Source organism: Syngnathus floridae, chromosome 18, assembly GCF_059516105.1.
Source record: "Syngnathus floridae isolate MCC-2025c chromosome 18, RoL_Sflo_1.0, whole genome shotgun sequence".
Lineage (NCBI taxonomy): Eukaryota > Metazoa > Chordata > Actinopteri > Syngnathiformes > Syngnathidae > Syngnathus > Syngnathus floridae.
The window spans coordinates 10,825,938-10,850,467 of NC_142430.1; the positions used below are offsets into that span (position 1 = coordinate 10,825,938).

General features: G+C 58.8%; 7 protein-coding genes and 1 long non-coding RNA gene across 23 annotated transcripts; 3 read left to right on the forward strand and 5 right to left on the reverse strand.

Moving 5' to 3' along the window:
• The first annotated feature begins 8 nt into the window (after positions 1 to 8).
• On the forward strand, positions 9 to 11,669 carry LOC148383060 (SRC kinase signaling inhibitor 1-like). 11 transcript variants are annotated; one of them, XR_015854025.1, is made up of 24 exons: positions 9 to 159; positions 570 to 703; positions 1,989 to 2,194; positions 3,249 to 3,275; positions 4,067 to 4,268; positions 4,419 to 4,548; positions 4,645 to 4,825; positions 4,989 to 5,809; positions 5,880 to 5,969; positions 6,115 to 6,155; positions 6,314 to 6,337; positions 6,481 to 6,656; positions 6,760 to 6,935; positions 7,038 to 7,171; positions 7,271 to 7,418; positions 7,493 to 7,682; positions 7,751 to 8,018; positions 8,137 to 8,270; positions 8,408 to 8,521; positions 8,587 to 8,688; positions 9,356 to 9,433; positions 9,514 to 11,396; positions 11,473 to 11,541; positions 11,616 to 11,669. XR_015854025.1 is itself a non-coding variant. In XM_088359973.1 (20 exons), the coding sequence occupies exons 2-20, from the start codon at positions 682 to 684 to the stop codon at positions 8,701 to 8,703; spliced, it is 3,192 nt and encodes a 1,063-aa protein (XP_088216099.1). In that variant the 5' UTR covers positions 9 to 159; positions 570 to 681; the 3' UTR covers positions 8,704 to 9,304. The 11 variants fall into 11 exon arrangements, 3 of the variants coding, with proteins under 3 accessions (XP_088216099.1, XP_088216097.1, XP_088216098.1); XR_015854026.1 differs by having other exon boundaries at positions 4,998 to 5,809; XR_015854027.1 differs by lacking the exon at positions 6,314 to 6,337.
• ccr10 (chemokine (C-C motif) receptor 10) lies at positions 9,471 to 12,896 on the reverse strand. 2 transcript variants are annotated; one of them, XM_088360032.1, is made up of 2 exons: positions 11,309 to 12,896; positions 9,471 to 10,523 (listed from the first exon to the last, which is right to left on the reverse strand). In XM_088360032.1, the coding sequence occupies exons 1-2, from the start codon at positions 11,389 to 11,391 to the stop codon at positions 9,554 to 9,556; spliced, it is 1,053 nt and encodes a 350-aa protein (XP_088216158.1). In that variant the 5' UTR covers positions 11,392 to 12,896; the 3' UTR covers positions 9,471 to 9,553. The 2 variants fall into 2 exon arrangements, with proteins under 2 accessions (XP_088216158.1, XP_088216157.1); XM_088360031.1 differs by having other exon boundaries at positions 10,588 to 12,896.
• On the forward strand, positions 12,824 to 19,395 carry LOC148383062 (uncharacterized). 2 transcript variants are annotated; one of them, XR_015854033.1, is made up of 3 exons: positions 12,824 to 18,711; positions 18,840 to 19,031; positions 19,263 to 19,395. It is a non-coding gene; the product is annotated as an uncharacterized LOC148383062 (long non-coding RNA). The 2 variants fall into 2 exon arrangements; XR_015854032.1 differs by having other exon boundaries at positions 12,834 to 18,711; positions 18,840 to 18,956.
• Positions 12,981 to 14,457, reverse strand: LOC148383063 (C-X-C chemokine receptor type 1-like). Of its 2 annotated transcripts, none has more exons than XM_088360033.1 (2): positions 14,326 to 14,457; positions 12,981 to 14,110 (listed from the first exon to the last, which is right to left on the reverse strand). In XM_088360033.1, exon 2 carries the CDS (start codon positions 14,106 to 14,108, stop codon positions 13,017 to 13,019), a length of 1,092 nt encoding a protein of 363 aa, XP_088216159.1. In that variant the 5' UTR covers positions 14,109 to 14,110; positions 14,326 to 14,457; the 3' UTR covers positions 12,981 to 13,016. The 2 variants fall into 2 exon arrangements, with proteins under 2 accessions (XP_088216159.1, XP_088216161.1); XM_088360035.1 differs by having other exon boundaries at positions 12,981 to 14,191; positions 14,326 to 14,444.
• LOC148383064 (DELTA-stichotoxin-Hcr4a-like) lies at positions 14,540 to 15,750 on the reverse strand. The gene is made up of 3 exons (XM_088360045.1): positions 15,581 to 15,750; positions 15,088 to 15,217; positions 14,540 to 15,001 (listed from the first exon to the last, which is right to left on the reverse strand). The coding sequence occupies exons 2-3, from the start codon at positions 15,186 to 15,188 to the stop codon at positions 14,575 to 14,577; spliced, it is 528 nt and encodes a 175-aa protein (XP_088216171.1). The 5' UTR covers positions 15,189 to 15,217; positions 15,581 to 15,750; the 3' UTR covers positions 14,540 to 14,574.
• LOC148383065 (DELTA-sagatoxin-Srs1a-like) lies at positions 16,327 to 17,261 on the reverse strand. Its single transcript, XM_088360049.1, has 3 exons — positions 17,066 to 17,261; positions 16,899 to 17,008; positions 16,327 to 16,834 (listed from the first exon to the last, which is right to left on the reverse strand). Exons 2-3 carry the CDS (start codon positions 17,000 to 17,002, stop codon positions 16,408 to 16,410), a joined length of 531 nt encoding a protein of 176 aa, XP_088216175.1. The 5' UTR covers positions 17,003 to 17,008; positions 17,066 to 17,261; the 3' UTR covers positions 16,327 to 16,407.
• A 121-nt stretch (positions 19,396 to 19,516) lies between the features above and the next one.
• On the reverse strand, positions 19,517 to 21,512 carry rpp30 (ribonuclease P/MRP 30 subunit). Of its 2 annotated transcripts, none has more exons than XM_088360043.1 (12): positions 21,323 to 21,512; positions 21,135 to 21,193; positions 20,957 to 21,013; positions 20,817 to 20,882; positions 20,678 to 20,749; positions 20,511 to 20,600; positions 20,315 to 20,431; positions 20,223 to 20,252; positions 20,118 to 20,155; positions 19,970 to 20,049; positions 19,845 to 19,904; positions 19,517 to 19,757 (listed from the first exon to the last, which is right to left on the reverse strand). In XM_088360043.1, exons 1-12 carry the CDS (start codon positions 21,495 to 21,497, stop codon positions 19,681 to 19,683), a joined length of 921 nt encoding a protein of 306 aa, XP_088216169.1. In that variant the 5' UTR covers positions 21,498 to 21,512; the 3' UTR covers positions 19,517 to 19,680. The 2 variants fall into 2 exon arrangements, with proteins under 2 accessions (XP_088216169.1, XP_088216168.1); XM_088360042.1 differs by having other exon boundaries at positions 19,517 to 19,760.
• A 123-nt stretch (positions 21,513 to 21,635) lies between these two features.
• On the forward strand, positions 21,636 to 24,201 carry LOC148383067 (uncharacterized). 2 transcript variants are annotated; one of them, XM_088360026.1, is made up of 5 exons: positions 21,636 to 21,980; positions 22,688 to 22,826; positions 22,910 to 22,962; positions 23,024 to 23,114; positions 23,382 to 24,201. In XM_088360026.1, exons 1-5 carry the CDS (start codon positions 21,807 to 21,809, stop codon positions 24,143 to 24,145), a joined length of 1,221 nt encoding a protein of 406 aa, XP_088216152.1. In that variant the 5' UTR covers positions 21,636 to 21,806; the 3' UTR covers positions 24,146 to 24,201. The 2 variants fall into 2 exon arrangements, with proteins under 2 accessions (XP_088216152.1, XP_088216153.1); XM_088360027.1 differs by having other exon boundaries at positions 21,638 to 21,980; positions 23,024 to 23,084.
• The last annotated feature ends 329 nt before the right edge of the window (positions 24,202 to 24,530 follow it).

The window sequence follows — 24,530 nt, forward strand, 5'->3', positions numbered from 1 at the left end:
AGAGCACGGTGATGCCCTTTGGTAGCTTGCTGTGCTAACCGTATACTTTTGTCCATGTTGAGTGTGCGACGAAAGGCCAACAGGAAGCCAGTCCCGCCGATGTCACCCACAAGCGCTGCCGCGATGACATGGCACCACTTTCGGTGGGAGCGTGCGCAGGTGACGTTTGCATTTCATCATTCATTTATGCCCCATTAGCATTTGAGCGCCTTGATTTCTACATTTACACACACGTGCATGCACTCACCGACACGCGCACAGGCACTTGTAAGCCTATGCTTCAGCCCACCACACTCCTTTCTGCTCAAAGAAACAAAGCGAGATAAACACACACACACACACATTCAAATGTGTATAGTGAGAAGCCTACACGCAGAAATACGGGGACAGGGAAACACACGCACAGCGCTTTGCTCGCTCGCTCGCTCGCTCGCTCACTCGACTTGCCGAGATGAAAGTTGGTGCAGACAGGGTGTCGGCCCTTTAAGAGGCTGCGCAAGTGGGCGGTGGGTGAGGGGGGCATCCATAAAAGAAGACTTTATCTAACGTCCTCCGCTGTCATCCGCCAGCTTCGCAGACGTGCCCGCTTCGCAGACGTGCCGGCTCGCTGGCCATCCGAGATGGCCAGACCGTGACGACGAGCGCTGAAGAGGAGGAGGAGGAGGAGGCGGCGCACTTGGAATGGGGAACTCGTCTTTTCCAGGCACGTAGACTCCGCCGCCGCAGGTAGCCTCAACTCTGCCGCCCGCTCACATGCGCGCTCACGTGCGCGTGTGTGCCGTCCCTCGCTTGCCGTGGCGGGAACTCAGCCAGCGTCTCGCCTCGGTTCCCTCCCTCGGGTGCCAACGAGCGCTCTCGTTCCGCACGCTCCCATTACGTCGGCGTTTGCAGTACGGCGGAATTGCCTCTGTAATAAGCGCCGTCCGGAAGTGGCCTATCAAAGACCGCAGGCATTGCAGCACTTGCAAACTAGAGCCCGACGTAGATGAGCCCAAGCTGAGGAACGTCTCGGCGTTGTACAAGCGGCGTGACGCCGAGCCGGCTATAAAGTCAGCTGCCAACCAATCCAAGCCTTTCGACAAGCAATTTTGCCACGTCCCATTTGGGCAAATTGACGCCATTTTAAAGTCGACCGCCACCTAGTGAACCAAAGTGTCATTACACACAACATCAAGGAGGCTTCATGGCACACGAAAATGTGCCAAAATAGCACAACTTGCGCCGGTTGCTTTGGAGCCTGCAAATGAGGCACAGCACCAAACGGAAGCTGGCGCTGCCGCCACGGAAGTGCCAAAAGTTGCGGCTCAAAACGGCCAGCCGACACGGCACGGCACGGCGGGGCGCCGCGGCTCTCGTGACGCAAACTGCCCAAAGTCCGTCAGAGAGCGAGTCTGAGGGAAGCTGCGGGAGCGCTACGACATCGTCCGAAGCGGCGAGGAAGCGGCGGCGGCGCTGCTAGAGGGGGAGGGGGACACGCTGGGGGCACATGTGCAACGCCCAGATAGCGGCGGAAAAGTGGAGCGAGAGAGAAAAGCCCTTCATTCTGCGCCAGAGAGGATTAAAGAGGAGGCGGCGGCGGCAGCAGAGGCGGGGGGGGCGGGGAGGTGCAGCTCACCAGACACCAAGACGTCGCATGTGCCAGCTCCGCTCGATCCTCCACTTGGGGGGGGGGGGGAGGTTCCCTCATAAGCGCCTCCAACCTGCGCAAGCCAACGTGATGGCCTTTTGGCGCCATGTCCACGCCATGGCCGCGCTTGCCACATTGGCCAGACAGCAATGTGGCGGCGTGACATGATTGGCTCACTGGAAGGCGTGTTGGCAGCACACGACGCCAGGTGGGCGTGACCCGCTCGACGGAGCACAGCCGTTCCACGTTGACGTCACGCCGGGCCCAACGCAACGCGAGCCCCGTTCACGCTCGGCCTCTGGCGGCACCGCGATCCCGTTCACGCTCGGCCTCTGATGACGCCCTTTGGCCTCCCGCGCAGGTCGAGAGAAGAGAAAGAATCCCATGATCTCCGCCAGTGATGCCGAATTCCCGCCGGCCGGATCTCGGGGGGGCCGGCGCTCCACCGCCTCCCCGTCAACGCCATCCTCCTCGCCCAAGCGGCCTCGCGACGCGGTCGACGGCCCGGAGGCCCTACGCGGCGTTTGCCGGGAGGTGTCGGCGGGGGCCACAGCCGGGGGACGACAGGTATGCCCGTTGTGACGCCTGCCCACCCGCACCTTTGCCCTTGCTAGCGCAAGCACTTTTTGAGCGCCACACGTATTGGCGACTAACAGCCAGGTGATGTCATCAAGAGTTGCCCCCCGAGTTACACGATTGGCATTGTGCCATTTCCGTGAAGCAAATGCGTAATTAAATTGCCGATAGAGGTTGTACAGAGTGGGCGCACTCCCGTGTGCCGCCTCTGTAAGCGTGTAGGGTGTGAGAAACTAGCCGTCGCTACATCATTGATGTGATGTGATTGGCGTTATTACGCGTCTGTCTTGCGTGATTGGCAAAATGGGATTGGTGTTGCCTGTTTAGAGGCGGGAGGGGCTGAGAGACAGTGAGAGCGAGCGAGGAGGAAGGGAAGGAGAGGAGAGGAGAGGAGAGGGGAGGGGAGGGGTGGGGAGCAGGATGCGGATCGCCTCGGAGGCGCCGCCGCCGTCGTAGCGACGAAACGTTTGGTCGCGCAAAAGCCGCAGCGGGCGTCTCAGGGAGGGAAAATGGAGCGCCGGGGCGGTGAAGAGCGTGGAGGACAAATGTGCTTGCGGAGTAACCACGGTAACCGTCTCCACCTGTCAGGGGAAAGGATGCTGGTGTCGTGCCTGTAAATGTGCTGCATGTGCGGCCAGGAACCCGTGTGCATGTGCGCGTGCGTGCGTGCGCGTTGCTGCACTGACAGCCTGCTGAGTGAGGACTGAATGTGTTTGGCTGCAGAGGAAGGGAAGGGTGTGTACAAAGATGGCTGCTTGTGCTGCCCCGAGGTCACTTCCTGCCGTGCCAAAAGCGGCAACAACAGGCCAATCATTTTGCCATGGAAATCAGCTGAGGTCCGATGGTGGGGCGGCCGCTGTTTTTTTTCCTCAGTACCGCTAGCTTGAACTTGAAAACAAACATTATTTTTGTTCCACGGGCACGTCAATCGGCCGATGTGACTCGGTCGATGTCCGGTCCGGTCCTTGCTTTTGCCTGGCCATCTGCGGATACGTGGAATTTGAGGGCGCCCGATGGATGACTTTGTGTTGTTCTTGTTCCTCAGCCGCAAGCTAACTACTGGAGCTTCAAGGTCAGCACTCGTCTTTCTTTCTTTCTTTCTTTCTTTCTTTCTTTCTTTCTTTCTTTCTTTCTTTCTTTCTTTCTTTCTTTCTTTCTTTCTTTCTTTCTTCCTTTCTTTCGCTCTCTCGCGCTCTCGCTCTCTCTCTCTCTCTCTCTCTCTCTCTCTCTCTCTCTCTCTCTCTCTCTCTCTCTCTCTCCCCGCCATCGTGCCCGCCCGCCCAACATCATCTTCATCGCACTTTGGCTGCTACACGGGAGCAAAAAAAGCAAAGTTCAATAGGAAAATTTCACATGAAGATGTGTAAAAGTTCTGGTCCTTTTGCTCCCTCCCAAGTCAAAGCTGCCAGTTTTGGGGCGCTTGAGCATTGTCAAAACAACAGGATCATGATCAAAGGATTGACCTTTGACCTGAAATGTCCCATCCCATTCCAACATCAAGCGTGCCGCCTTCAAACATGAAATTGTGTGTCTGTGTGCGTGCGGCGGCCGCATCCAAATCCCGCAGCAGCTGCCCGTCTGCCTCGGAATGACAAACGCTTGACAAGGATGGAGTGACGCTAAAGTTTCGCTCGGCTGCCGTTGTCATGGGAACAGCTCTGCGCCGTCGTGCTGCCGTCGTGCGATGTCAAGCGGTGACGTGTGTGCGCGCGTGTGTGTGTGTGCGTGCGCGCGTGCGGCGACCCGTCAGAAGTATCTGGCGCCACGAGTCCATTCGTCTGTCCATCCGTCTTTGGAAGTAGACCAGGAGAGAATGCATTGAGTGACGTCCAACTCACCCATTGTTTGTGGCGTGTGCGGCAGAGTCGGACACCGCGCCCTGGCGGACCGAGCCCACCGCCGCCGCCGTCGACAGCCAGCAGAGGCTCCTCACCACCGTCTGCCGAGCACCGGGGCGCCATGTCAGACAGCGAGCTTCCTGCCGCCTTTTGCCGCACAAGCAGACTGCGACAGAGTCTCCCGCTGGCCCGATCCTCGGCCAGCCAGTCCAAGCCGCACGCGCCAGGTGAGCAGCCTGACCCCGGCTGACCCCGGCTGACCCCGGCTGACCCCGGCTGGCTCCGGCTGGCCTCGGCTGGCCCCGGCTGGCCCCGCCAGCTTCCTCTCCTTCTTCCATCCTTGCTGTCCTTCTCCCTTTCCCTTTCCTTTCTGGCAGGCATGCTGTTCCTGCAGCTGGGCGAGGAGACTCGGCGCGTGCACCTGACGCACGAGCTGAGCAGCCTGGACACCCTGCGAGCGCTCATCGTGCACATGTTCCCTCAGCGGCTCAGCATGGCCACACTCAGGTACACTGGGTGGGCGGGCGTAATCAACATCCGCCGGCCCCATCTCGGCTCAGCTCGGCAACATCGGGGTGAGCCTCGGGTCCTGGCGGTTTTCAGGTCTCCCAGCACGGCTCTGCTCATCAAGGACGAGAACCGCAATGTCTTCTACGAGCTGGAGGACCCGCGGGACGTGCAAGACCGCTGCGTCATCAAAATCTACTGCAAGGAGCCCGTCTACGGGACCTACCCGGGCCAGCGCCACAACTCGCCCTTGCAGCTGGCCAACGGAGAGATCAGGGTGAGCGACAACGTGCCCAAAGCCTGCCTGCCTGCCTGCGTGGCTGCCTGCGTGGCTGCCTGCGTGGCTGCCTGCGTGGCTGCCTGCGTGGCTCCCTCCCTGCCTGCCTCCCTCCCTCCCTCCCTCCCTCCCAATCTAAGAGGCTCCCTGTGTGCTTTGTGAGCCCCTCCAGCGTGAGATGGTGTACAGCCCCCAGGACTCGCCCCCCAGCCGGCGCCTGGGTGGGGCGGCGCCGCCCGTGTCCTCCTCACAGCATCGCTCCGCCTCGTCCTCGCCGCCTCAGGGCTTGCGGACGCGGCTTCTCTACAGCGGCGGCCGCCCCACCTCCTACGCCGGTCCGGCAGCCCACCACCATGGCGTGCCGCTGGCCCACCGCTCGCCCCACCTGCCGCCGCCCTCGCCGGCCTTTGGCACCTCCCCCAGCGCCATCCTGGAGCGTCGCGATGTGAAGCCGGACGACGAGGCGGGCGGGCACCGCGGCGTGATGCTTTTGCGGGCTGACGAGCGCGGAGGGGGCGGCATCTATGTGGCTCCCTATTCTGTGGGCGGCGAGGCCCGCTTAGGGCTGACCGGGGCGCCGCCTTCGCCACTTACCGGCCGGAGTGACCCGTACGGCTCCTTGTACCGGCGAGGAGCGGGCGGGACGGTGTGTTCCCTGATGGATGGCGGGGGCGGTGGCGGCGGCCTATACAGAGCTGGTAGCGGCGCCCTTTACAACGACACCTACGCGCCGTCCATGTTGAGCCTGCGAGTTGCGGCGCCCTCCTCGCCGCAGAAAATTGCAGACGCGCGTGAGGCCTACGCCAGCACACTGCCCTCCCGCGGCTCCCCCGCCAGGGCCGAGCGCCGTCGCGACTCCATGATGTCATCCGTGGGCACCGACAGTCCCGGGGCTCGGGGGCTGACCTCAGAGCAGCTGTGCCTATTGGCGGCGGCAGCGGGAGGTGACGGGGGCGAAGTCCGAGGAGATGAGAGTGAGACCAGGTGAGGTGGCTGAAACCTTGAGGGGCTCAGGATGATGATGATGATGATGATGATGTGCGTGGATGTGAAGGGGGCGGATGGAGGTGATGGAGAAGCAGATTGCCAGCCTGACAGGTCTGCTGCAGCGAGTCCTCAGCAGGGCGCCCCAAGACCACAGTCCGTAAGACATGCTCTCCCGCATCCTCGCTTCCTTGTTGTACAAGCGTGCGTGCATCTGAACGTACTTGTGTGCGCGCGTGAGTCCAGAGCCAAGTGGCCAGAGACCACGGCCTTCTGGTCAAACCTGCCTTCCTTTTCTGCTTTAGGGATAAATTGGAGTCAGCCAGCGACGGCTCAGGCACAGATCGTAAGTAAAGTCGAGGGGAACCGCTGGCATGTAGCCATCAGCGGCTAGCTTGGCGCTACTGATTGCCTACTACAAGCTTGTCCTTGCCAACGTGCAGCGCATCGCCTCTTTGCTGACTGCTGCTAGCATGTAACTGCTGATCATGCTTCTTGTTCTAGCTGGACCTGCTAAACAAAAGAAAGGTACATATCAAAGGTCAAGTCTGTGTGGAATGTGCTGCGTGCGTGCCCGTCACATGATGCCATGTGCATGAATCTAAAATGTCGGTCAGTGTGCTCCCAGTTGTGGCGTCTAGCAAAGTAAGGCTCTTGTTGATTTGTCACAGCCGTGACCCCGTCTGGCCCCCTGGCGCTGATGCCGCCGCCGCTCCCGCCCGCCGCCGCCGACGCCGCCAGCCAGCCGCTGACTGTGTCCCGCTTGCAGATGCATCGCCACCTGCTGGGCCTGCAGCAGAGCACCAATACGCTGCGGACGCAACTTTCGCAGCTGCGCGACATGCAGGTGTGTTTGTGTGTGCACAGGTGACTGACTCGCGGTTGAGTGTGTGTGATTGCGTGTTGCTAACAAAGTGGCTGTGTGTGCCTGCCTGCCTGCCTGCTGCCAGTTGGAGAATCAGGATTGTGTGTTGGCGCTGCTGAGGAAGACAGAGGCGGAGCTTAATGTGCTGATGCAGGACGCTGCGCGTGCACAAGAGGATCCCCTGCAGCGGCAGCGCCTTCTAGTGGAGGAGGAACGCCTCAAATATCTCAACCAGGAGGAGACACTCGTGCACAAGTTACAGTCAGTACAGCTTCCTTGCTTGCTTCCTTCCTTCTGTCCAATCTCGCGGCCTCCCTTCCATGGCGATGTTGACCTTTGCGGCCGACCGTGCGTGGCCCCCAGCGACCTGGAGCGGTGGGTGGAGGAGCTGCAGCAGAACAAGTCGAGCACGGCCGGGCTCCCGGTGAGCCAGCGGGACCTCCGACAGAAAATGCAGGAGCTCAAAATGCTGGCCGACAAGCTGGGCAGCCTCAAGAGTGAGTACTCGAGTACCGAGGGCGCCGAATTGCGTACTTTACAACTACTGCATGAAACATCCTGCCATGTCTTCTTCTTCTTCCTCTGGGCCGGGCCAGGCCAGTTCCCGGGCCTGCAGAGCAAGATGCGCGTGGTGCTGCGCGTGGAGGTGGAGGCGGTCAAGTTCCTGAAGGAGGAGCCTCATCGTCTGGACGCGCTGCTGCAGCGCTGCAACAACGTCGGCGACACGCTGGGTGCGCTTCGGAGGTAAGGGCCACTTTTAACGCCTTGACATGTGCTCTCTCGTTCACTCGCTCGCTCGCTCTCGCGCTCTCTGTCAGGCAGGCCAGCGAGAAGGAGCAGCAGGAAGAGGCGGGCAGCGGTGGCCCGTCGCAAACGAGCTCTGCCCTCAGCCTGACGGAGAGCGACGGGCGGACAGCGCTCTGCGCTGCCGAGCCTCCGCTCAGCTTCCGAAGTCGCGTCGGGGCTGAGAAGATTGTGAACGCGCACGTGTCGGCCGATGTCACGCTGGTGAGTCGACTGCCCGCGTCTTCCAGCTGACCAGATGATCGTGACGACGCGTGTCTCGCCCACATCAGGCGGCGGAGCGCGACTGGGCCGAGAGGCGCGCCAGCCTGACGCAGTTCAGCGCTCAGGACATCAACCGGCTGCTGGAGGAGACACAGGCCGAGCTCCTGAAGGCCATTCCCGACCTGGACTTGGCTGCCAAGACCGTCACCAAACCAGCCGTGCCCCCCAAACCGCAGATGGCCGCAGCTAGCGATCTGCAGCCGCCGGGCAAGGTGCAGCTGGCGGCGCAGAAACTCAACAGCATGGAAGCAGCGGCCACTTCTCAGCGAGGCTCAGGTAGAGAGGGAGGGAGGGAGGGAGGGAGGGAGGGAGGGAGGGAGGGAGGGAGGGAGGGAGCCAACAAACTGCACATCTACTCTGGCAAATTCCATTGAATGTTTCCGTGCGTCGCCAGTGGACGTGGGCGTGTCCCGGTGCCGCGCGGACAAGCCAGCCAAGTCTCCACCGCCGCCTCCGCCACCTCGCCGGAGCTTCCCGTTGCCACTCGGCGCCGGCCGCGGCACTGCCGATGACGGCAAGAGCAGCAAGGTGAGCCGCGGGGCGTCGCTCGCTTGCCCGCCCGCCCACCGCGGGGCGTCGCATGCCTGCCGCCACGGGCTGCTGCGGGTCATTGTGCGCCGCCCACTTTTGGGTGACGCCGTTGTGTGTCTGTGCTGCGTTGAAAGATGGAGGGCAGCGAGGCGCCCGTGGCTCTGCTCAGGCCGAGGCGGGCCACCCCCTCGGACGCAGCCCGCCCCGCCTCCACGCCGCCCGGGGGCCTTGGAGACGAGCAGAAGGAGGTAGCGCTCGTCCGCCCGCCCACCGTGGGTTCCTTTTGAGTCCTATTCTCAAATGTAAGATGAAGTGTGTGACTCGGCAGGTGCTGGGCGGTTCGACGGTGGCGGCCCGCCTCAAACATTTGGAGTCCAAAGAGGAAGTGCGAGCCTTGGCGGGAGGCCAGCAGCAGGTATTCCACTTCTAGGAGCCTGCCACAAGACGGACGCCGGTTGGCCTCCTTCCCCTCCTCCTCCTCCTCCTCCTCCTCCCCTTCTAATGTGCAATAAGCCACTTGCCGCCTGTACTTTGAAAAAAACACTCCGGCCGGCCGGCAAGCGCCGTAAAATTACTGAGCGAGGAAGGACCCGCAAGCGCAAAGGATCCCCATTGGCCATTTCCCCCTGGCTGCCCCCCCTCGTTTCCAATCATTTGCATGACAATTCATTTGTGGTCACGCCACGTGGGCCGACAACAAGGACCCCGGCCGCCCCCCCCCCCCCCCCCCCCCCCCCCCACTGGACTCGCGGCGTGGTGATTTAGAGTGTAGAACGTGTCCGTGTTGTGCTCCCCAAAAGACAAATGCCATCTATGTTTTCTACTTGTTTTCTATTTTTATACGCATCGAGTGTGTCGATTATTTTGACGGCGGTGGACCGTGTCCCACCCCCGTCAGACATTTTTGAGCTGTTCCCCGGCACGGCGTCCATCTGTTGATAGTCGATCATCTCAGTTGGTGGCATGCAAAGTGTAGACAAATTGCACGTGGACGACTTGTCATCCTAATGAAAATGCAAATGTGAAGCGTGTCCTGTCGCCGTTCTGTGTGTCCGACGTACGTACGTACGGATCAATTTTAGAAAGCCAGCGAGAGTGCGCGTCGGCAGATTGCAGCCCGGCATCGCTGATCATTCCAGCGCCCGCCATTGGACTGGAAGGTGGGCCGTCGATGGCATCAACACACATGACAATGCAGGCAGCCGCGTGGTTTTAATCAAGTGAGCGTGCAAACAAACAGACCGAGGCCCGGAAAGCGCGCACGGCACGTCGGCGTGGGATTACGGTGAGGCAGCCCGGAGGCGGAGGAGCCGCAGCGCATCTCGGCGGAAGCGCTGGCCTGCCAGGACGTAGACGACGGGATTGAGGCAGCAGCGGGCGTACACCAGGCTGCGCGTGACGTACTCCAGCAGCGGGGCGCAAAGGGGCCGCGCCATCTTGACGCACAGCACCGCGCTGTGGGGCAGCTGGAAGAGCAGGAAGAGCGCCACCAGCGTCGCCATCAGCTTCAAGGTGCGCTGGCGCCGCCAGCCGCCAAAGGCCCCACCCCCTGCCGCCCACAAAACTCGAGCGATGCCTCCGTAGCACGCCGCCATCACCAGGAAGGACAGGGAGAAGACGGCCACGGCGATGCCAGTGGCGCCCCTTTTGACACGAGCGTCGGCCAGCGTGCCGCAGTAGGCGGCACCCCCGGAGCCCACCACGCCCGAGAAGAGGACCTCAGGCAGGCTGAGGAGCGCCGCCGCCAGCCAGACCGCCGCCGCCGTCACTGCCGGCCGAGCGCGGCGACGAAGGTGGCGCCGGGCCGGGACCACGGCCAGGTAGCGGTCGGCGGCGATGCATGCCAGCAGCAGCAGGCCGCCGTACGTGTTGACGGCATAGACGGCGCGCACCGCCTTGCACGCCGGCGCTGAGAAGATCCAGCCCACGTTGGTGTCAGCCGCCTGAAACGGCAGCGTCAGCAGCAGCAGCAGATCGGCCAGCGCCAGCTGGAACAAGAGGGTGTCGGTGGCCGAGCGCCGGCGCTTGGCCGCAAAGGTGGCCACGGCCAGAAGGTTCCCCGCCACGCCCGACAGGAAGAAGGCGACAAAGAGACACGTCTGGAACACCTTGATGGCGACCTCCTGCTCGCCCGCTTCGCACCAGTCGTCCTCCGTCCCCTGCCAATCCTCCAGCGACCAGTTGGCGTAGTCGTTAAAGTCCGAGGAGTGGTCGCTGAGGCCTGACGACATCCTGCCCACGGCCAAATACCTGGAGCCAAAGTAAACGAGAGCAGCTGCAAAGCTTGTCTTGCCGTGGAGAAGCGCAAACAAACCTGGGACTGGAGAATGCGCTTGGCGTGTTCCACTGAGCGATCAATTCCGCAATGGGCAAAGCGTTCATCAACCCAGCAAGAGTGAGGAGCAAGGGTGCCGCGTCAAGCGTGTTTGCACAAAGCGCCTCCTCCTGACCTCGATGGCACATTCAGCCAATCGGGAGACGGCCGCCGCTCGCGGCTGACCTCTGACCTCCCCGTTTCGCCGAACCTTGGAGGTCGCCACACCCGGCGGCAAAGCCACTTTTGCTTTGCTTTGCGCTTGTGACCCATTGCGGCTCAACCGCAAGCTTTTGCAAAGTCGTCTTTGAGTGTGAGGATGAGGAGGTCACGCTTCCTGCTGCCGTTGCTGACACGCCCTGGGCTGTGCCAGCGTCTTGTGCGTGCGTGCGTGCGTGCGTGGCACAGAGCGTGTGGCCCGCCACTTAACGAGGAAGGGAGGGGAGGGCAGGGCGGAAATCCCTAAAGAGGTTCTCAGGCTCTCTGAGTGGCTACAGGAAGTTGTTGTTGGCGCCTGCGCCCGCACTGACGCCGCTTTGTCGGCCGCACGTCAGCCTCGGTGTTGTTTTTCTTCTTCGGCTGCCATCCCCATGCGTGCTCGCTCCTTCGTGCTAGCGCCATTAGCTGCACTTAAGTCAGTCAAAACATGTCGCGCACGCACTGTTGTACACAAACACATAGCGTGGAGCAGAGAGGGCGGAGCCGGCCGCCCCCCCTTTACCTCTCAGTTGACCAGTGTCCCCAGACAGTCTCCAGAAGACTTTGCATCAGGATGGGGTGGTCGCCGCTGATGGTGCTTGTCATCACGGGTCAGTAGGCCGCCGCCGCCGCCGCCATTCCCGCTGGTCGTCATGTTTGGGGTCTTTGGACTTGTCATGTTTGCAGCTTTGCTGAGCATGCGCACGGGCCAGCAGATGCAAGTCCAGCCGACTGACCAAAGTGTCCTGGAGCAAAGTAAGATTGTCTCCTTTTCTCTCCTCGCTCTCTGATTGGCCGGCATTGTCACAATGTCCCACGTCTCCTCACAGCCGCCGTCCAGAACCTTTCGGAAGCATCCACCGGCCGCAACGACGCCACTGTTTGTGAGTGCCCGCAAGTCGGCGGTTGCGAGCGAGCGACGGACTTGAGAGTCCTCGCGTCGGCAGTGGTGGCGGTCTTGATGCTTTCGCCTTTGGCCTTGCCATCACATTGGCGCCCTTGGGTTTTCCATTTTAATGCTGTCAGTCGTATTTTGTTGTTTTTTTTGTTCTCTTGGGGGATGCAGACTCGCCCGAGGCAGGAAAGGAAAGAGAGAGCCTGTCGGAAGAGCAGCTGATTCGAGTCCATGACGAACTTGAGAAGGAAACCTTCATCGCTGAAAATGACGGTTCGTTTGCAACAAAGCCATAAAGTCGCACCCGCTCTATTGTCTGTTTGGCTCACGCGCGCGCGCATGCATGCATGCAGAGAGCTTTCAGGAAGTGGAGGCCTCTGAGCCGCTCGGCACCGCTTGTCGCGTCGATGACTTGGCAGAGTTGAGCGCGGCCGTCTGCACATGGCCCTTTGAGCAGCAGATGACGTCGTTGGAGGCGGACGCGCGCTGCGTGCTGGACCGCGTCATCGGGTAAGGAAAAAATGCTGTTGGATGCGCCGATTAAGACCGCGCCGCGCTGGGATTTGCACGGAGCGGACCGGACCAGACTGGACTGGACCGGCCTGGATGATTGCAGCGAGTAGGCAGTCGGTTTGAATTTCCGCCGCCGCTCAGTTCCGCGCCATCCAAATCCCTGCGCGCCGCCACCGCGACGACGTCATAGTGAGCGACCGGCGAACTTTGCCAAAGCCAAACGTTTCGCTCGGTTTGGGATGTGGGTGTGAGTTTTCGGGCCCGTCGCTCGCTCGCGCGCTGGGTCGCGGCTGCCTCGGAACTCGCTCGGGTGGTTACGGAGGCTAAAGGCGTGACTTTGGTGTCGCCCGCAGCGCCTACAACCAGCTGAGCTTGTGCTTGGAGAGCCTGTCCCACTTCTGCGGCTGCTACTACCCCAACGGCGCCGTCCACACGGCTTTCCTGCGCGTCCACTCGGCCTTCTTCGGTCGCTGCCGGCCCCGGGCCCCGGAGCGGCAGCCGGAGGACGCGCCCCGCCTCCTGGTGCTCTGCCTCACGCTGGCGCCCGTCGCCCTGGTCCCGCTGCTGGTCTACGCCGCGGCCCGGTGCCGACCGATGACCGCCGGGAGCCAATAAAAAAAAAAGAATCTGATTTGCAATTGGCTTTGGCGAGTGACTTTTGATTGGCCACTTTTGATCAGCGGTGGTGGTGGCGGCTTTTGGACTTGCCGTTTGGAGCGGTCATTTTTGACATCGTGATGCTCTTATGTGGCCTTTGGTTTTCAAATGATTGCTCAGAAAAGCTCGATGGGATCCATTGTTTTATTGCCGAGACCATTTCCTTTCACGCCACGGCGCCCTGCCCCTCGGATGTCTGCGACGTGGACCTGCTGAACTTGGAGCCCGACGGGCGCTCTTGTCGGGCCTTGGCGCAAAGAATCGCTTTGGCGTTCTGGCGGAACCTCTCGCCCACAAAGGCGTAGAGGAGCGGGTTGATGGCGCAGTGCAGCAGCGCCAGGCCGTTGCTGAGGACCAGCGCGGCGCTGACCGAACGCCGCACCCCGCAGTCGAAGGCCGCCGGGTGTGCTCTCAGCAGCGTGTCGGCCATCATGGCCAGGTGGTACGGCGTCCAGCACAGCAGGAAGGCCGCCACCACGGCCGTGATGACCCGCATGGCGCGGTGCTTGTGGAAGCCCCGCGTGCGCAGCAGCCGCACCACCGTCACGCCGTAGCAGGCCAGCATGACGCCCAGCGGCAGCAGGAAGCCCAAAAGGTGGCGCAGGGTGCGCGTGGCCACCCTCCAGGCCGAGGCACTGCCAACGTCGAAGCTCTCGGCGCAGACCGTCTGACGCCGGCGCGGGTCGGGCCCAGCCGCCTCATTGAAGAGTGCCGGCAGTGCCAGAACGGCGCCCAGCGCCCACACGGCGCCGCACGCCAACCGGCCGCACCTCCTCCGCGAGCGCCCCGCCGCCCGCTCGGCCCGCACGATGACCAGGTAACGGTCGATGCTGATGCAGGCCAGGAACAGCACGCTGGTGTAGAAGTTGGCCTCGAAGATCAGGCTGAGCGCTTTGCAGGCGCCGTCGCCGAAGATCCAGCCGTCGGCCGCCGCTGCCGCCGCTGCCCAGAAGGGGACGGTCAGTGCCATCAGGCCGTCGGCCGCCGTCAGGTGGAAGAGGAACACATCGGAGGAGGTCAGTGAGCGCCGGCCCCGCGCCATCACCAGCGCCACCAGGAGGTTTCCGGGGACGGCCAACAGGAAGACGGCAGCCAGCAGCACGCACAGCGCCGCCGACGTGGCCTGACCTGGCGGACGCGCTCGGCAGGAAAGTGTGTCGGGGTCGGCCACCCACACGGAAAGGTTGCTCCCCGGGCCGAGCGAGGTGTTGGCCGCGTCCAAGTAATCGCCGTAATCGAAGGGCACGATGATGGACATGGCTGCGTGGCAAACGGGACACGTCAATGGGACTTGACGAGGGCGACGGCAAGTGACGCAAAGCCAAGCGGGAAGTGGTCAGGCTTTGGCAAATGACAGCAATTGGCCCAAAGAACAGAGAAGAAAGACGTTTGGAATGCAGGCCAATGTTTTGTCGGCCACCTTTTGGCATTTGCGTCAAATGGTGCCAAAAGCAAGCCCGCCGGGAGGGACTCACCTGCTGACGGGTCGCCTGGAGACCGAAAACAAAGGCGGAACTCGACGCTCTTGCTTCCAGCGTCAGGTCTGTCCCAATTTCCTGTTGCGAGGCAGCAGCGCTTCCTCCTCGGAGAGCCGCCCACTTCCTGAGCTTCTCTTCCAATTTGCAGCAGCCGACCGGGGACAAGAATTTGACCCCCCCCCCCCCCCCCCTGACAAAAGAGCGCAGCCGGTTTTGTTTAGGCTTGCTTTATTTGAGCGCTGCACTTCATTGGCGAAAGTGCAAGTCCCACAGCTCCACCTTCATGATGGCCCTGCCCATGGGCGACATGGTGACCTTGACATCCATCTTGCCGCTCTCGTAGTTCAGGCCGCAGCCGTTGGCCTCCTGCCGCACGAAGTTCTTCAGCTCCTTGGCTTCGTACATCTCCTCGTAGAGCTTCTTGTCGGTCTCGCGCTCCTTGGGGAACACGCCCACCGCCACCCAGTTCTTGTAGAAGGTGTAGTCGTAGGGCACGGAGAACATGATGGCCAGCTTGGCCACGGCCGCCCTGCCCTCGAACATTTCGTAGGTGAGCACGCCCGCCGCGCCCGAGGTGGCCGCGTCCGTCTTGTTGAAGTTGCACACTTCGGTGCGCATGGGCCGCACGGTGGGCTGCGGGGGACTGTGGCAGTCGCCGTTCTCCATGTGCACCCTGTCGAGACACGAGGGAGGCAGGGAGGAGCAGGCTGGCGCCTTTGTGCGTGGATTCAGGGCTGCTCGCGACGGCCGACGTCTTACCGGGGGTGCCTGAGGACAAAGCCGCCAGTCAGGTTGCTAATCTCGATGGTCACGTTCCTGCGGCTCTTCTGGTTGGCCGACAAAGCTTCGGCGGACTCCATGGATGACCTCTGAACAAGACCTACGTATACTGACAAAAAGCCCATTCATTTTGCAGCTGCCATCACCAAAATCCATGCAGCCTTTTCGCCCAACCCCCAAAACGGGTTCAGCCAGTTCCACCGCCGCCACGATTGGTGCCAAAGTGTCAAATGGACCTAATTGCGACAAGCTCCGTCTGGCCCGACGCTGGCCATCGGCAGAAAATGAAGCGCGAGCTTCCGAGCCAAGCGGCGGTCCTGTGAGAGCCCCCTCCCGCCCGCCCTCCCTCCCTCCACGGCCAGCCCTTCTCAAGCGCCACACGCGAAAGCCGATGGAGCGTTTGACATTTGTCACACGCCGAGAAAGAAACTTTGAGAGGGACAGGCCGCCCGACCGCAGCTCGCTTGCTTACCTGGAAGGAGGACGGCACGGGTGCTGGCTGACTGATTGACTGGGCACAAGTGGCAAGCGCAAGGCTCGCCGTCACTGCTGCGTTCTCCGCCGCCTGTGGGTGGGGCAGTCTCCGCTCGCCCACCGGCGGGGCGGGGCCTTCTCCGCCCGCCCTCCGGCGGGGCGCGGTCGGACCAAATGTCGCACGCGCCCAGACAGGCCTTTGTCTTTGTGGACGGCCGAGCCGGTTGGACCGGCGTCGTCGGCGTTTGCCGGCTTTGGCACGACGGCCGGACGGTTGACATTCCTTGCCTCGGCGCACCTGCTCTGCCGCACCAAGGGGCGTGATCCCCTCATTCCGTGGTGACCTGTTGTATTAGGCGTGGTATTTTCCAAGCCGTGGGAAAGGCCGAGAGGGGGGGCGGACGGTCGGGGAGCCCGCCGCCGCCGTCGGCCGACTGAGCATGCGTGGAAAGGATGCTCCTTTTGGCTTTCATGTGTGCTCACATGCTTGGTGTGTGTTTAGTTTTCATTTGCAGGATGTGTGTGTGTGTGTGTGTGTGTGTGTGTGTCGAGGCGCTTTCAACGGCGTGTCTCATGTCAGACACAAGCTCGGAGCGCGCTTTCGGTCTAGCGTACGTTGCAGCTTTAGCATCTTGTGCGTTGGAAGCTTCCGCACGTGGCGTCGTGCGTTTGCACATTTGGAAGGTTCGGAGCACGACCGTTTCTGGGGGTGTTTGACGAGTGACAGAAGAAAAGAGGCAGAGCTTTGCTTCGGGTGCCAGCCAGGCAGCGCTTTTTATTGAAGTTGCGCAATACCATGCCATGCCGTGCGTGGCGAGCGGCCCCTCAGACCCCCTTGTCGTGGATCTCCAGCTTGAGGATGGCGCGGCCTTCGTCGGACATGCAGGCTTCCACGTCCACTTGGCGGCCGCGGTGCTCTACGCCCGAGCCGTCGGCCCGGTGGCGCTTGAAGTTGCTGTCCTCCTTGGACTCGTACATGAGCTCGTAGAGCTTGTGGTCGACGGCTGTGGTCTTGGGGAACACGCCGACGCTCACCCAGTTCTTGTAGAAGGTGTAGTCGAAGGGCACGGAGAACATGACGGCCACCATTTCGTTGCATTCCTTCTTGTGCATGTGGAAGAGCTCGTAGGTGAGCACGCCCACGGCACCCGAGGCCGTGTTGTCGTCTTTGGTGAAGGAGCACACCTCTCCGCGGCCCACACGCACTGTGGGCTGCGGCGGGCTGTAGGGGAACCCGCTCTCCATGTGCACCCTGCCACGACGACACACAGCGTCAAGCAAAGCGGCCAGCCCGATGCAGTCGCTTTGCCGCTTACTTGGGGTTGTGGAGGCAGAATGCCGAGGTCAGATTGAGGACCTCCACGGTGCAGTTGCGGTTGGTGGTCAGGTGCATGGCGTGCGACTCGGCCGTCTCAGGCATGCTGGCCTAAAACAAATCACGTTCACTGTCGGCGGTGGCGGCACTCGGCGCGCATTTACTCACTTTGGTCGGGGTCACGTGGCTGCGGCAACGACGGCGGCAATGGGGAAGAGCAAAGTTCCTCGGTGGCCGACAGGCTGCAAAGTCTGGCAAAAGCTGCCCGGTGATTTGTGTGGAGACAAGGCGGTGGGAGGACACGCCCTCGGACGCGCCTCAACCGGCTGGAAAAGGAAAGGTGCCAAACTTCCCAGACAGGTTTGTCCAACCCAACTGCTTATCTAAGTCCATGTCTGTACGTTTAAGTTCATCCGGTAGCGTCAGCCCCGCCCAAAAATTGTAATGTGCATTTTAGTGAGAGAGAAAAAATACTTCATAGTAGTATAGTGAGTGGATAAAGCTTTTACCTGATGTTCGGGAGAACTAGTGATGTGCATTCCAGTTCTTCTAAGTGAATTGAATCTTTAGAATCTGTTCACTCAAAAGGTTCATTCAAACGAATCGCTCAACGAATCGTGTCTCCCCCCCCCCCCCCCCCCCACACACACACTGATCCGTTTTTTTTTTTTTTTTTTTTTAATACTTCAATAACACACAACTAAGCAATACACCAGACAAAACAGACTAAATCCAATCAAGGAAATACACGGTAATGTCGACAACGGCAACGCACACATTTTTCTCTATATTACAACATCCCGTGGCACGACGCCCCCATGGTACAGTTACTGCGCACCACAGAAAGAAACATTTGATTTATAAAATGTACAATTGAACAAATAAATACAATTTATTATTTTTAATCCACAATAAATATTCGGAGATCTCAATGTGCTGCTTCATCACATGATATGCGACGAGGAGAAAAGCAGTCGGAATTGCCAAACCGAACGAGACAACTGCTTTCTAGTGCGGGAGTATCTCCTGATTGAGGGTTTAGGGAATAAGAGTGCGCATACGGACACAGCCATGAGGGTGCCAATTCGGACACAGCCCAGTTTTCACTGACAAGTACAGTTGAACTATTTCTGCAAGACTCTGCTGCCATCTCGTGAAAAAGCAAGCGTCACTACAGATGACGACTGATCTTTTTTTTTCCGCTCAACTTTTCTTTTCTTTTTTTTTCCAATTCAACCTTTTATTCAAACATCAGGTTTCAGCCCAATTTACTTGGTCAATCATTGTTTCAACAGAGTGATGTCATTCACGGGGGCATGAGAAGTACAATTTCCGGCATTTAACAGTTCAAGATAATGGGATTGAAAAATACAAGCCAAAATGGCTATAGGTTAAAAATGGAAGTGCGGAAGAAAAGCTTTGGTGACAGTCAGGGATAGAAGTGCTATGAATTGCTTTTCGAGCAGTAAGTAGCCTTGCTGCAAATGTGTCTGCAGTCTCTGCAACTGCGCCGCTATTTGCGATTTTGTTTTGAAGAGGTTTTTATTCAACGGAAGTGACGTCTCGTGACTTAGCCAATTTGAAGTCGAAGTCCGGCCAGGCAGGACCTGCTGTTGGTTCCATTCGGAGGAAGGACAGGCGTAAACAACTAAGCGATGGCTCTGAATGTCAAAACGTCGCGTGTTCTCCTCTTCCATTGATGTTAGCCCATCTTCGGACTAAGCAGATGTTAGCCGGCCGTTTTTAGCATGCAGCAAGAGCAGCTCGTCAAGAGATGTTGGGGGCCGGAAGTGGATCATTGCAGTTTCACACCGGTAAGAGTTTGTTGTTGTTGTTGATGTAATTAAATGTGTGTGACGTATATGTCTGGTGTTTGTTGTTGTTGTTAAATGCGTGTGACGTCTTTGTTTGTCTGGCGTGTGTTGAAATGCCGGTGCACAAGAAACGGGTCCGCTTGGAGGCGGGACTTAACGACGGAGGTGGCCCAATGGAAATGCTTCCCGCTTTGCTTGCGAGTCATCGCGAGGAGGAGAATGTGGCGGGGCGAGTGGTGCAGCAGGTCGGTCTCGGCTGCCGTGACGTTTTCTTCACACTCTCTGCTTGCTATGGCTCCCTGACCCAAGTGTCTGTGCAGGTGTGCAGTTTCAGACACGGAAGCCCACCGCTCGCTTGCCCCAGATGTCTCGCAGGCGAGCCGGTACCGCACCAGAACCGCGACATGCACGCGTGTGACAATACAAGAAGACACATTTGTCATTCCATGTCGATGTCACACATACATCTTTGGCTGCCTCAATTGTTTTGCCTTGTTTGAATGCCCTTGGGCTAAGCCACACGTAGGTGATGACATCATTGTGTCTTTCAGGGTCACATCAACCACATGATGCCCGCAGGAGGTGGGGTTTCCACTAACCCACGCAGCTGACTGCTCGAGTTGATGACGAGAATGAAGAACCAGAAAATGGATAAAGCCGTTTCCTTGGGCTGAGCCCATTCCATCCCCGGCCCAACTTGTTGCCTGCTGCCCAGTTGACTTGGAATGCACTGACTCTTTTGATATCACTCCCTCAATGACACGAAAACATCATGTACAATTTGCCGAAGTGAAACAATCAGAAATCAAGTAGGACTTTTATTTAGCGAACCTCCTGATGTAAATTTTCACTTTGAATCAGGGGCAAATTAAAAAAAAAAAAAAAAAACATCCGTTAACCTATCATTCTACTTCACTTTCTTAGACGTGATAGCAGAAGAGGGCAGAGCAAATCATTGGGCCGCCTCGCTCAGTCAGTCAGCTGACTTTTGAGTCTCTTAGCGGCGGGAGCACGCCCTTCGTCCGCGTCGTCTTTGCCGCTGTCCCCTGCTGAGGAAAGCACAATCAATGAGTAGGCCCCGCCCCGTTTGACCTTCAGACTTTCATCGAGTAAAGGGCGGGGCTCCTGCTGACCGGCAGAGTCGCCACAGCTCTTTTTGGTAGAAATGACGCCACTCGCTGTCTTCCTGGTTTCTGCAGCAACAAAAGTAATTTAAAAAAAAAAATAATGATAAGACACGCCCACTTTGACCACTTACCCGCGTGCAACAAAAGCGAGCGACAAATGCAGGAAACCGAGCGCTTGGCATCATCGTCAGACAGACCCAGCAATGAGCACCTGAGGCTGTGTCAGGAAAATGCGCATTTGTGAGGGCCCAGAGGAGCTGTGGGCGGGGTCAAGGATACAGGTTGATGATGTCATAAGGTCCCCGCAGCTCCAGAGGCTGAAAACACAACGGCATGTCAAAACACACGTGATGGTTCAAAAAACGCAACGGGCGCCGGCCGCACCTTTGTCGCTGCACTCGTCACCAGCACGTTCTAAAAGACACGAGGGCGGCCAATGGTCAAGTTAATCATGATGTTGTCATCACCCTCCTCACCTTCCCTCTGCAGGCCTGCGCCAGGTTAACAGCGTTTGCGATGGTGTAACGCCTCATGGTGGCGTCTCTGATGGCGGCGGCGTACGACACTTCGAACGCCACACCCCTCTCGACAGCCTACGTGTACGTGCGCTTTTAGTGAGTCTGCTTCATTGCTTGCGTGTTTCATCATGATTCATTTGAAATGATATGTCACCACGTTGACTGGAGCTCTCTTGAAGAAGAAGGGGAGTTTCTCCGTCACCACCACGCTGATCACGTCGACCTCTAACTGCGTGCACGCCGCCTATGACGACAACACCGACCGGCAATGGGTGGGTTGTATATTTTGTTTGATTTTGGGAGTGCATGTACGCGTCTCACGTGAAAAAGTTTTTCCGTTGTCGGTTGAACCGCCAGCAGGTCAAAGTCGGCGTATTCGGTCGGGTTTGGCCTCTGCGCGCACAGGCACGACAATGTTTCAGGTGCTTTTCAAATGACAGTTGACACGAGGAATACTTACCCAGTGACTCAGTTCTGACATCACCAGCGTCAGTCTGTTGAGCACTCGGATTGGTCGGGAGCGACCCTGCGCCGACGTCAATGAAATGTAGTTGCAGTGTCAACACGTGCACGGACGAAGTCCAGAGAATTGGCGTTTACCTGGACGATCGGCAGCTGATCGATGAGTTCCTCAATCGGCTTGGGTGACGGAATCGCCTATAGGCGGGAAAATACAGTCATGACTTTACTGCCTTCAGTGTGCTTTTGCTTGTGAGTGAGGGAGGGAGGGAGGGAGGGACGGACGGAACGAGCGAGCGAGTGAGGGAGCGAGTTTCACCTCTTTCTTTTTGCCAGTAGGCTCAAACATGTAGTTGACGGCCACTGTGGAGAATCCAACTGCACAAAAACCACACAGTTAACGTGTTGATCCTTATTTATATATTGCAGCACGCGCTGTTAACTTTGGTAACCTAGCTCTCTTGAGCTCTATCCAATGGCTTTAGAGTTTAGTGTCACAAGACTCACGGTGAGCTGCCGTGTCGATAAGTTGCTGCATGATGCCTTTCTCTGCCGAGAAAGTCAAGTTTAAATCCATAAAAACTGACATGATGCTGACGACGATGAAAGGAGCCGCATGTGGACCGAAACGCCGAAATGCCTTATGGGAAATGAAGTTGTTGTGCGGGCTGGGGCGGGGCATCGAAGACGAAGCTGAAGTCTACGATTATGCCACAAGACGCTGATTTTTTTATTTATTTTTTCCCCACAAGTGACAGATTTTAATATTTTACACACAATTGCGATTAAATCGTTGACCCCCCCCCCCACACACACACACACTTCCGGAAGTGTGAACCGGAAACGGAATCTAGTCAAACTCTTCCGTGGTAGTGCCATCACGCTGTGCGCGTCAGCCGTCGCCGGAAAGGTTTGTCTAGCGCCCTGTGAAAACGTCGAACCGAGTGGAAACTCTCGAAGTGCGAAGAAGAGTCGTCGGTTCGGGGACGAGATGAGCGTGGACGTGCACGCGCAGCTGGCCGCCGTCATGGAGGCGCTCGTGCATGCCGCCGTGGCCGAGCTCCACAAGCAGCAGGAAGACGGAAGCGGCCCGACGAGCGACGCCCACCCTGGAGACGAAGCTCCGCGGGCGGCCACCCGACGCAGAGAAAGACGCGAGAGGCTGGTGAGTCGCCCGTAGCCTGCGGACTCGTACGAATGGACTAACAATGTTGCTTACTCGCCGTCGGGAGAAGTGAAACCACCGGCGGCCATCTTGCGCTGCCACTACCCGCGGTGTTTTCTGTCTCTTCGGTCATAATGCCGCCGTGCAAGTTTCATGAGTAGGTATCCGGTATGTCTTTTATCTCCGAGTGCGCCTCAAAGTTTCGCCCCACACCGTGTTGTCGTGTTGTGTATGTACTTGACTTGCGATAGCAAACCAGGTGACTGCTTCACTTTCACTTACGCTATGAAAATAGCTAGCCAAGTGATTTGGAGCATTTATTTACCTTGCAGGTTTTTAGCTTAATATGGGAGGAATTCACACTTTGACTCAATTTGCAGGAGTAATCTGTTGGTTGGTTAGAATTGGATTGTTGTGTTTGTGTGTGTCACGTGTTTTGCAAAGCACCTTGGTACAGCTGCGGCAGTTGTGAAAGGCCTCTATGAATAAGTATTAGTTGAGGAAGCACAACGGTAGTGTATTCCACCATGGCAAAACACGAGTCATCTGGCTTTGAGCCCCAAATGGTTTTGTCATCTTGTTCCCTCATCCGACGCTATGTTGGTGTCTTGCGCTCCAAACTGCACCCATGGCTGTATGCTACGGTCGCCCGGCCCGTGGCCCTCGACTTGTGTTTAGCGCCGGCGTGACGTTGACTTCTGTCCTAGGTATGCTTTGCCGCCATCTTGGAGACACTGGCCAACGAGGCTTTGGGGAAGATCATCAACATTGTGGACGACGTCAAACTGAGACGAGCCGGCGACAAGACGGCGCCGATCGCCATCGTCCTCAACAAGGCCTGCGTGGGTATGCGCCGAGCTCTCTGCTCGCCATGTTGCGGCTCACCAAGCTAATTGGCCGTCTGTCTGTCTGTCCGTCCGCCCGCACAGAGGCTGAGCACTCGTACGGCGCACCGCCCCGCCACACCCCCGCGCTGCCTCAGGTAAGCCCGCACGCAGGATTGGCCCGCTCGGCTGCCCTCGCTGATGGATTTATGGGTGCAGAAGCCACCGCCGGATGAGCCGCCGTTGATCCGACACGGACGCCTGGACGCCATCGCTGAGCGTGAGAGCCCCTTTACGCCTGTAACAAAACGTATACTGCACTCATTCCCATTTGGGCAAATTCCCGTTGCCGCTCAGCCTCTCAACCCAAATGTTTTTGTTTGTCCTGTCTCGAGGACTTGACTTCATAGAGATGCAGTCACATTGCGCCGACCGCAGCCAAAGGGCTGTGTTGCAATGGCAACAGATAGGGGGTCGTGGCGTGACATGTGCAAAGAGGCCCGGTCAGAGCCACGCCTCCTTTTGAGTGCAACTCTCTGGCTGACATTCCCTGCTTCTTATTTTTGTCCCCCGGCAGGCGCCGGACCGGATGCGGCGGCCTCGGGCACCGCGCTGGATCCCGATGCTTGCGCGCACCGCAGCAAGTCCTCCTTGTCTCCGGGACGGGAGAAGCCGTTCGCCTGTGAGCTCTGCGGCCGCCGTTTCACCCTGAGACAAAACCTGCAGCGGCACACCCGCAGCCACATGGGCGTCAAGTCGTTCGGCTGCGGCCTGTGCGGGAAAGGCTTCACGCGCGCCGTGGCGCTCAGGACCCACCAGCTGATCCACACGGGCCAGAAGCCCCTCAAGTGCCACGAGTGCCCCAAAAGCTTTCGGCACGCGGCCAACCTGAAGAACCACCTGCGCGTCCACAGCAGCGCCCGGCCCTTCGCCTGCGATGTGTGCCCCAAGACTTTCCGCCAGGCGGTAAACCTGAAGATCCACCGGCGCGTGCACACGGGCGAGCGGCCCTACGCCTGCCGGCAGTGCGGCAAGACTTTCAGCCAGCAGAGCAGCCTGAACACGCACGGCCGCACGCACTCGGCCCAGCGGCCCTTCGCCTGCCAGTCCTGCCTCAAGAGCTTCAACAACGCCAACAGCCTAAAGCTGCACGTGCGCGTGCACACGGGCGAGCGGCCTTACGCCTGCGACGTCTGCGCCAAGACCTTCACCCAGGGCAGCCACCTGCGCACGCACAAGACTCACGTGCACGACGGCGGCAAACGCTTCATCTGCGACAAGTGCGGAAAGGGCTACGCCAACGGCCGCAACCTCAAGATGCACAAGTGCGGCTACACTTGATACATGTCACGTCGTCTCCTCATTTCTCTCCAATAAAGGCTTTGGTCGTATACCCACCCGCTGTGAGCTTGTGTGTTTCACTGGAAGAATGTCCGAATACCAATGTTTCAACATACGATGTGAAATGTAATCAAATACTTGATGATGTACTTACAATTAAAACAAGAAATTATATGAAACATGAGTGCGGGTGAGTGATCTTGCAAAACAATATGGCTGTAAAAACGTGTCAATTTGGACCATTGGTAAGCAGACGGAAGCCCTCCGAGCGGTCAAGTCGCCATCCGAGGGGATCAGCATCATCTGGAAACGTCGCGGCCCCACCCTGGAAAAGATGGAACGCCTTTTGCTTGCATGGATAAAGGACAAGGAGATTGCTCGCTGG

What these genes read in the sequence shown, in the direction of transcription:
- LOC148383060 (XM_088359971.1), top strand. Translation starts at nt 682, where the DNA reads ATGGGGAACTCGTCTTTTCCAG. An exon ending in CCACAGCCGGGGGACGACAG is followed by an intron (nt 2,195 to 3,248) that starts GTATGCCCGTTG and finishes CTTGTTCCTCAG; the next exon opens with CCGCAAGCTAACTACTGGAG. An exon ending in GCGCCCCAAGACCACAGTCC is followed by an intron (nt 5,970 to 6,114) that starts GTAAGACATGCT and finishes TTTCTGCTTTAG; the next exon opens with GGATAAATTGGAGTCAGCCA.
- ccr10 (XM_088360031.1), bottom strand. Translation starts at nt 10,736, where the DNA reads ATGTGCCATCGAGGTCAGGAGGAGGCGCTTTGTGCAAACACGCTTGAC. An exon ending in AGCGCATTCTCCAGTCCCAG is followed by an intron (nt 10,524 to 10,587) that starts GTTTGTTTGCGC and finishes CTTTGGCTCCAG; the next exon opens with GTATTTGGCCGTGGGCAGGA.
- LOC148383063 (XM_088360033.1), bottom strand. Translation starts at nt 14,108, where the DNA reads ATGTCCATCATCGTGCCCTTCGATTACGGCGATTACTTGGACGCGGCC.
- LOC148383064 (XM_088360045.1), bottom strand. Translation starts at nt 15,188, where the DNA reads ATGGAGTCCGCCGAAGCTTTGTCGGCCAACCAGAAGAGCCGCAGGAAC. An exon ending in TTTGTCCTCAGGCACCCCCG is followed by an intron (nt 15,002 to 15,087) that starts GTAAGACGTCGG and finishes GTGTCTCGACAG; the next exon opens with GGTGCACATGGAGAACGGCG.
- LOC148383065 (XM_088360049.1), bottom strand. Translation starts at nt 17,002, where the DNA reads ATGCCTGAGACGGCCGAGTCGCACGCCATGCACCTGACCACCAACCGC. An exon ending in TTCTGCCTCCACAACCCCAA is followed by an intron (nt 16,835 to 16,898) that starts GTAAGCGGCAAA and finishes TCGTCGTGGCAG; the next exon opens with GGTGCACATGGAGAGCGGGT.
- rpp30 (XM_088360042.1), bottom strand. Translation starts at nt 21,497, where the DNA reads ATGCCCCGCCCCAGCCCGCACAACAACTTCATTTCCCATAAGGCATTT. An exon ending in CAACGGAAAAACTTTTTCAC is followed by an intron (nt 20,601 to 20,677) that starts GTGAGACGCGTA and finishes TTGTCGTCATAG; the next exon opens with GCGGCGTGCACGCAGTTAGA. An exon ending in AGAGAGCTCCAGTCAACGTG is followed by an intron (nt 20,432 to 20,510) that starts GTGACATATCAT and finishes ACGTACACGTAG; the next exon opens with GCTGTCGAGAGGGGTGTGGC.
- LOC148383067 (XM_088360026.1), top strand. Translation starts at nt 21,807, where the DNA reads ATGAGCGTGGACGTGCACGCGCAGCTGGCCGCCGTCATGGAGGCGCTC. An exon ending in CCTCAACAAGGCCTGCGTGG is followed by an intron (nt 22,827 to 22,909) that starts GTATGCGCCGAG and finishes CCGCCCGCACAG; the next exon opens with AGGCTGAGCACTCGTACGGC. An exon ending in ACACCCCCGCGCTGCCTCAG is followed by an intron (nt 22,963 to 23,023) that starts GTAAGCCCGCAC and finishes TTATGGGTGCAG; the next exon opens with AAGCCACCGCCGGATGAGCC.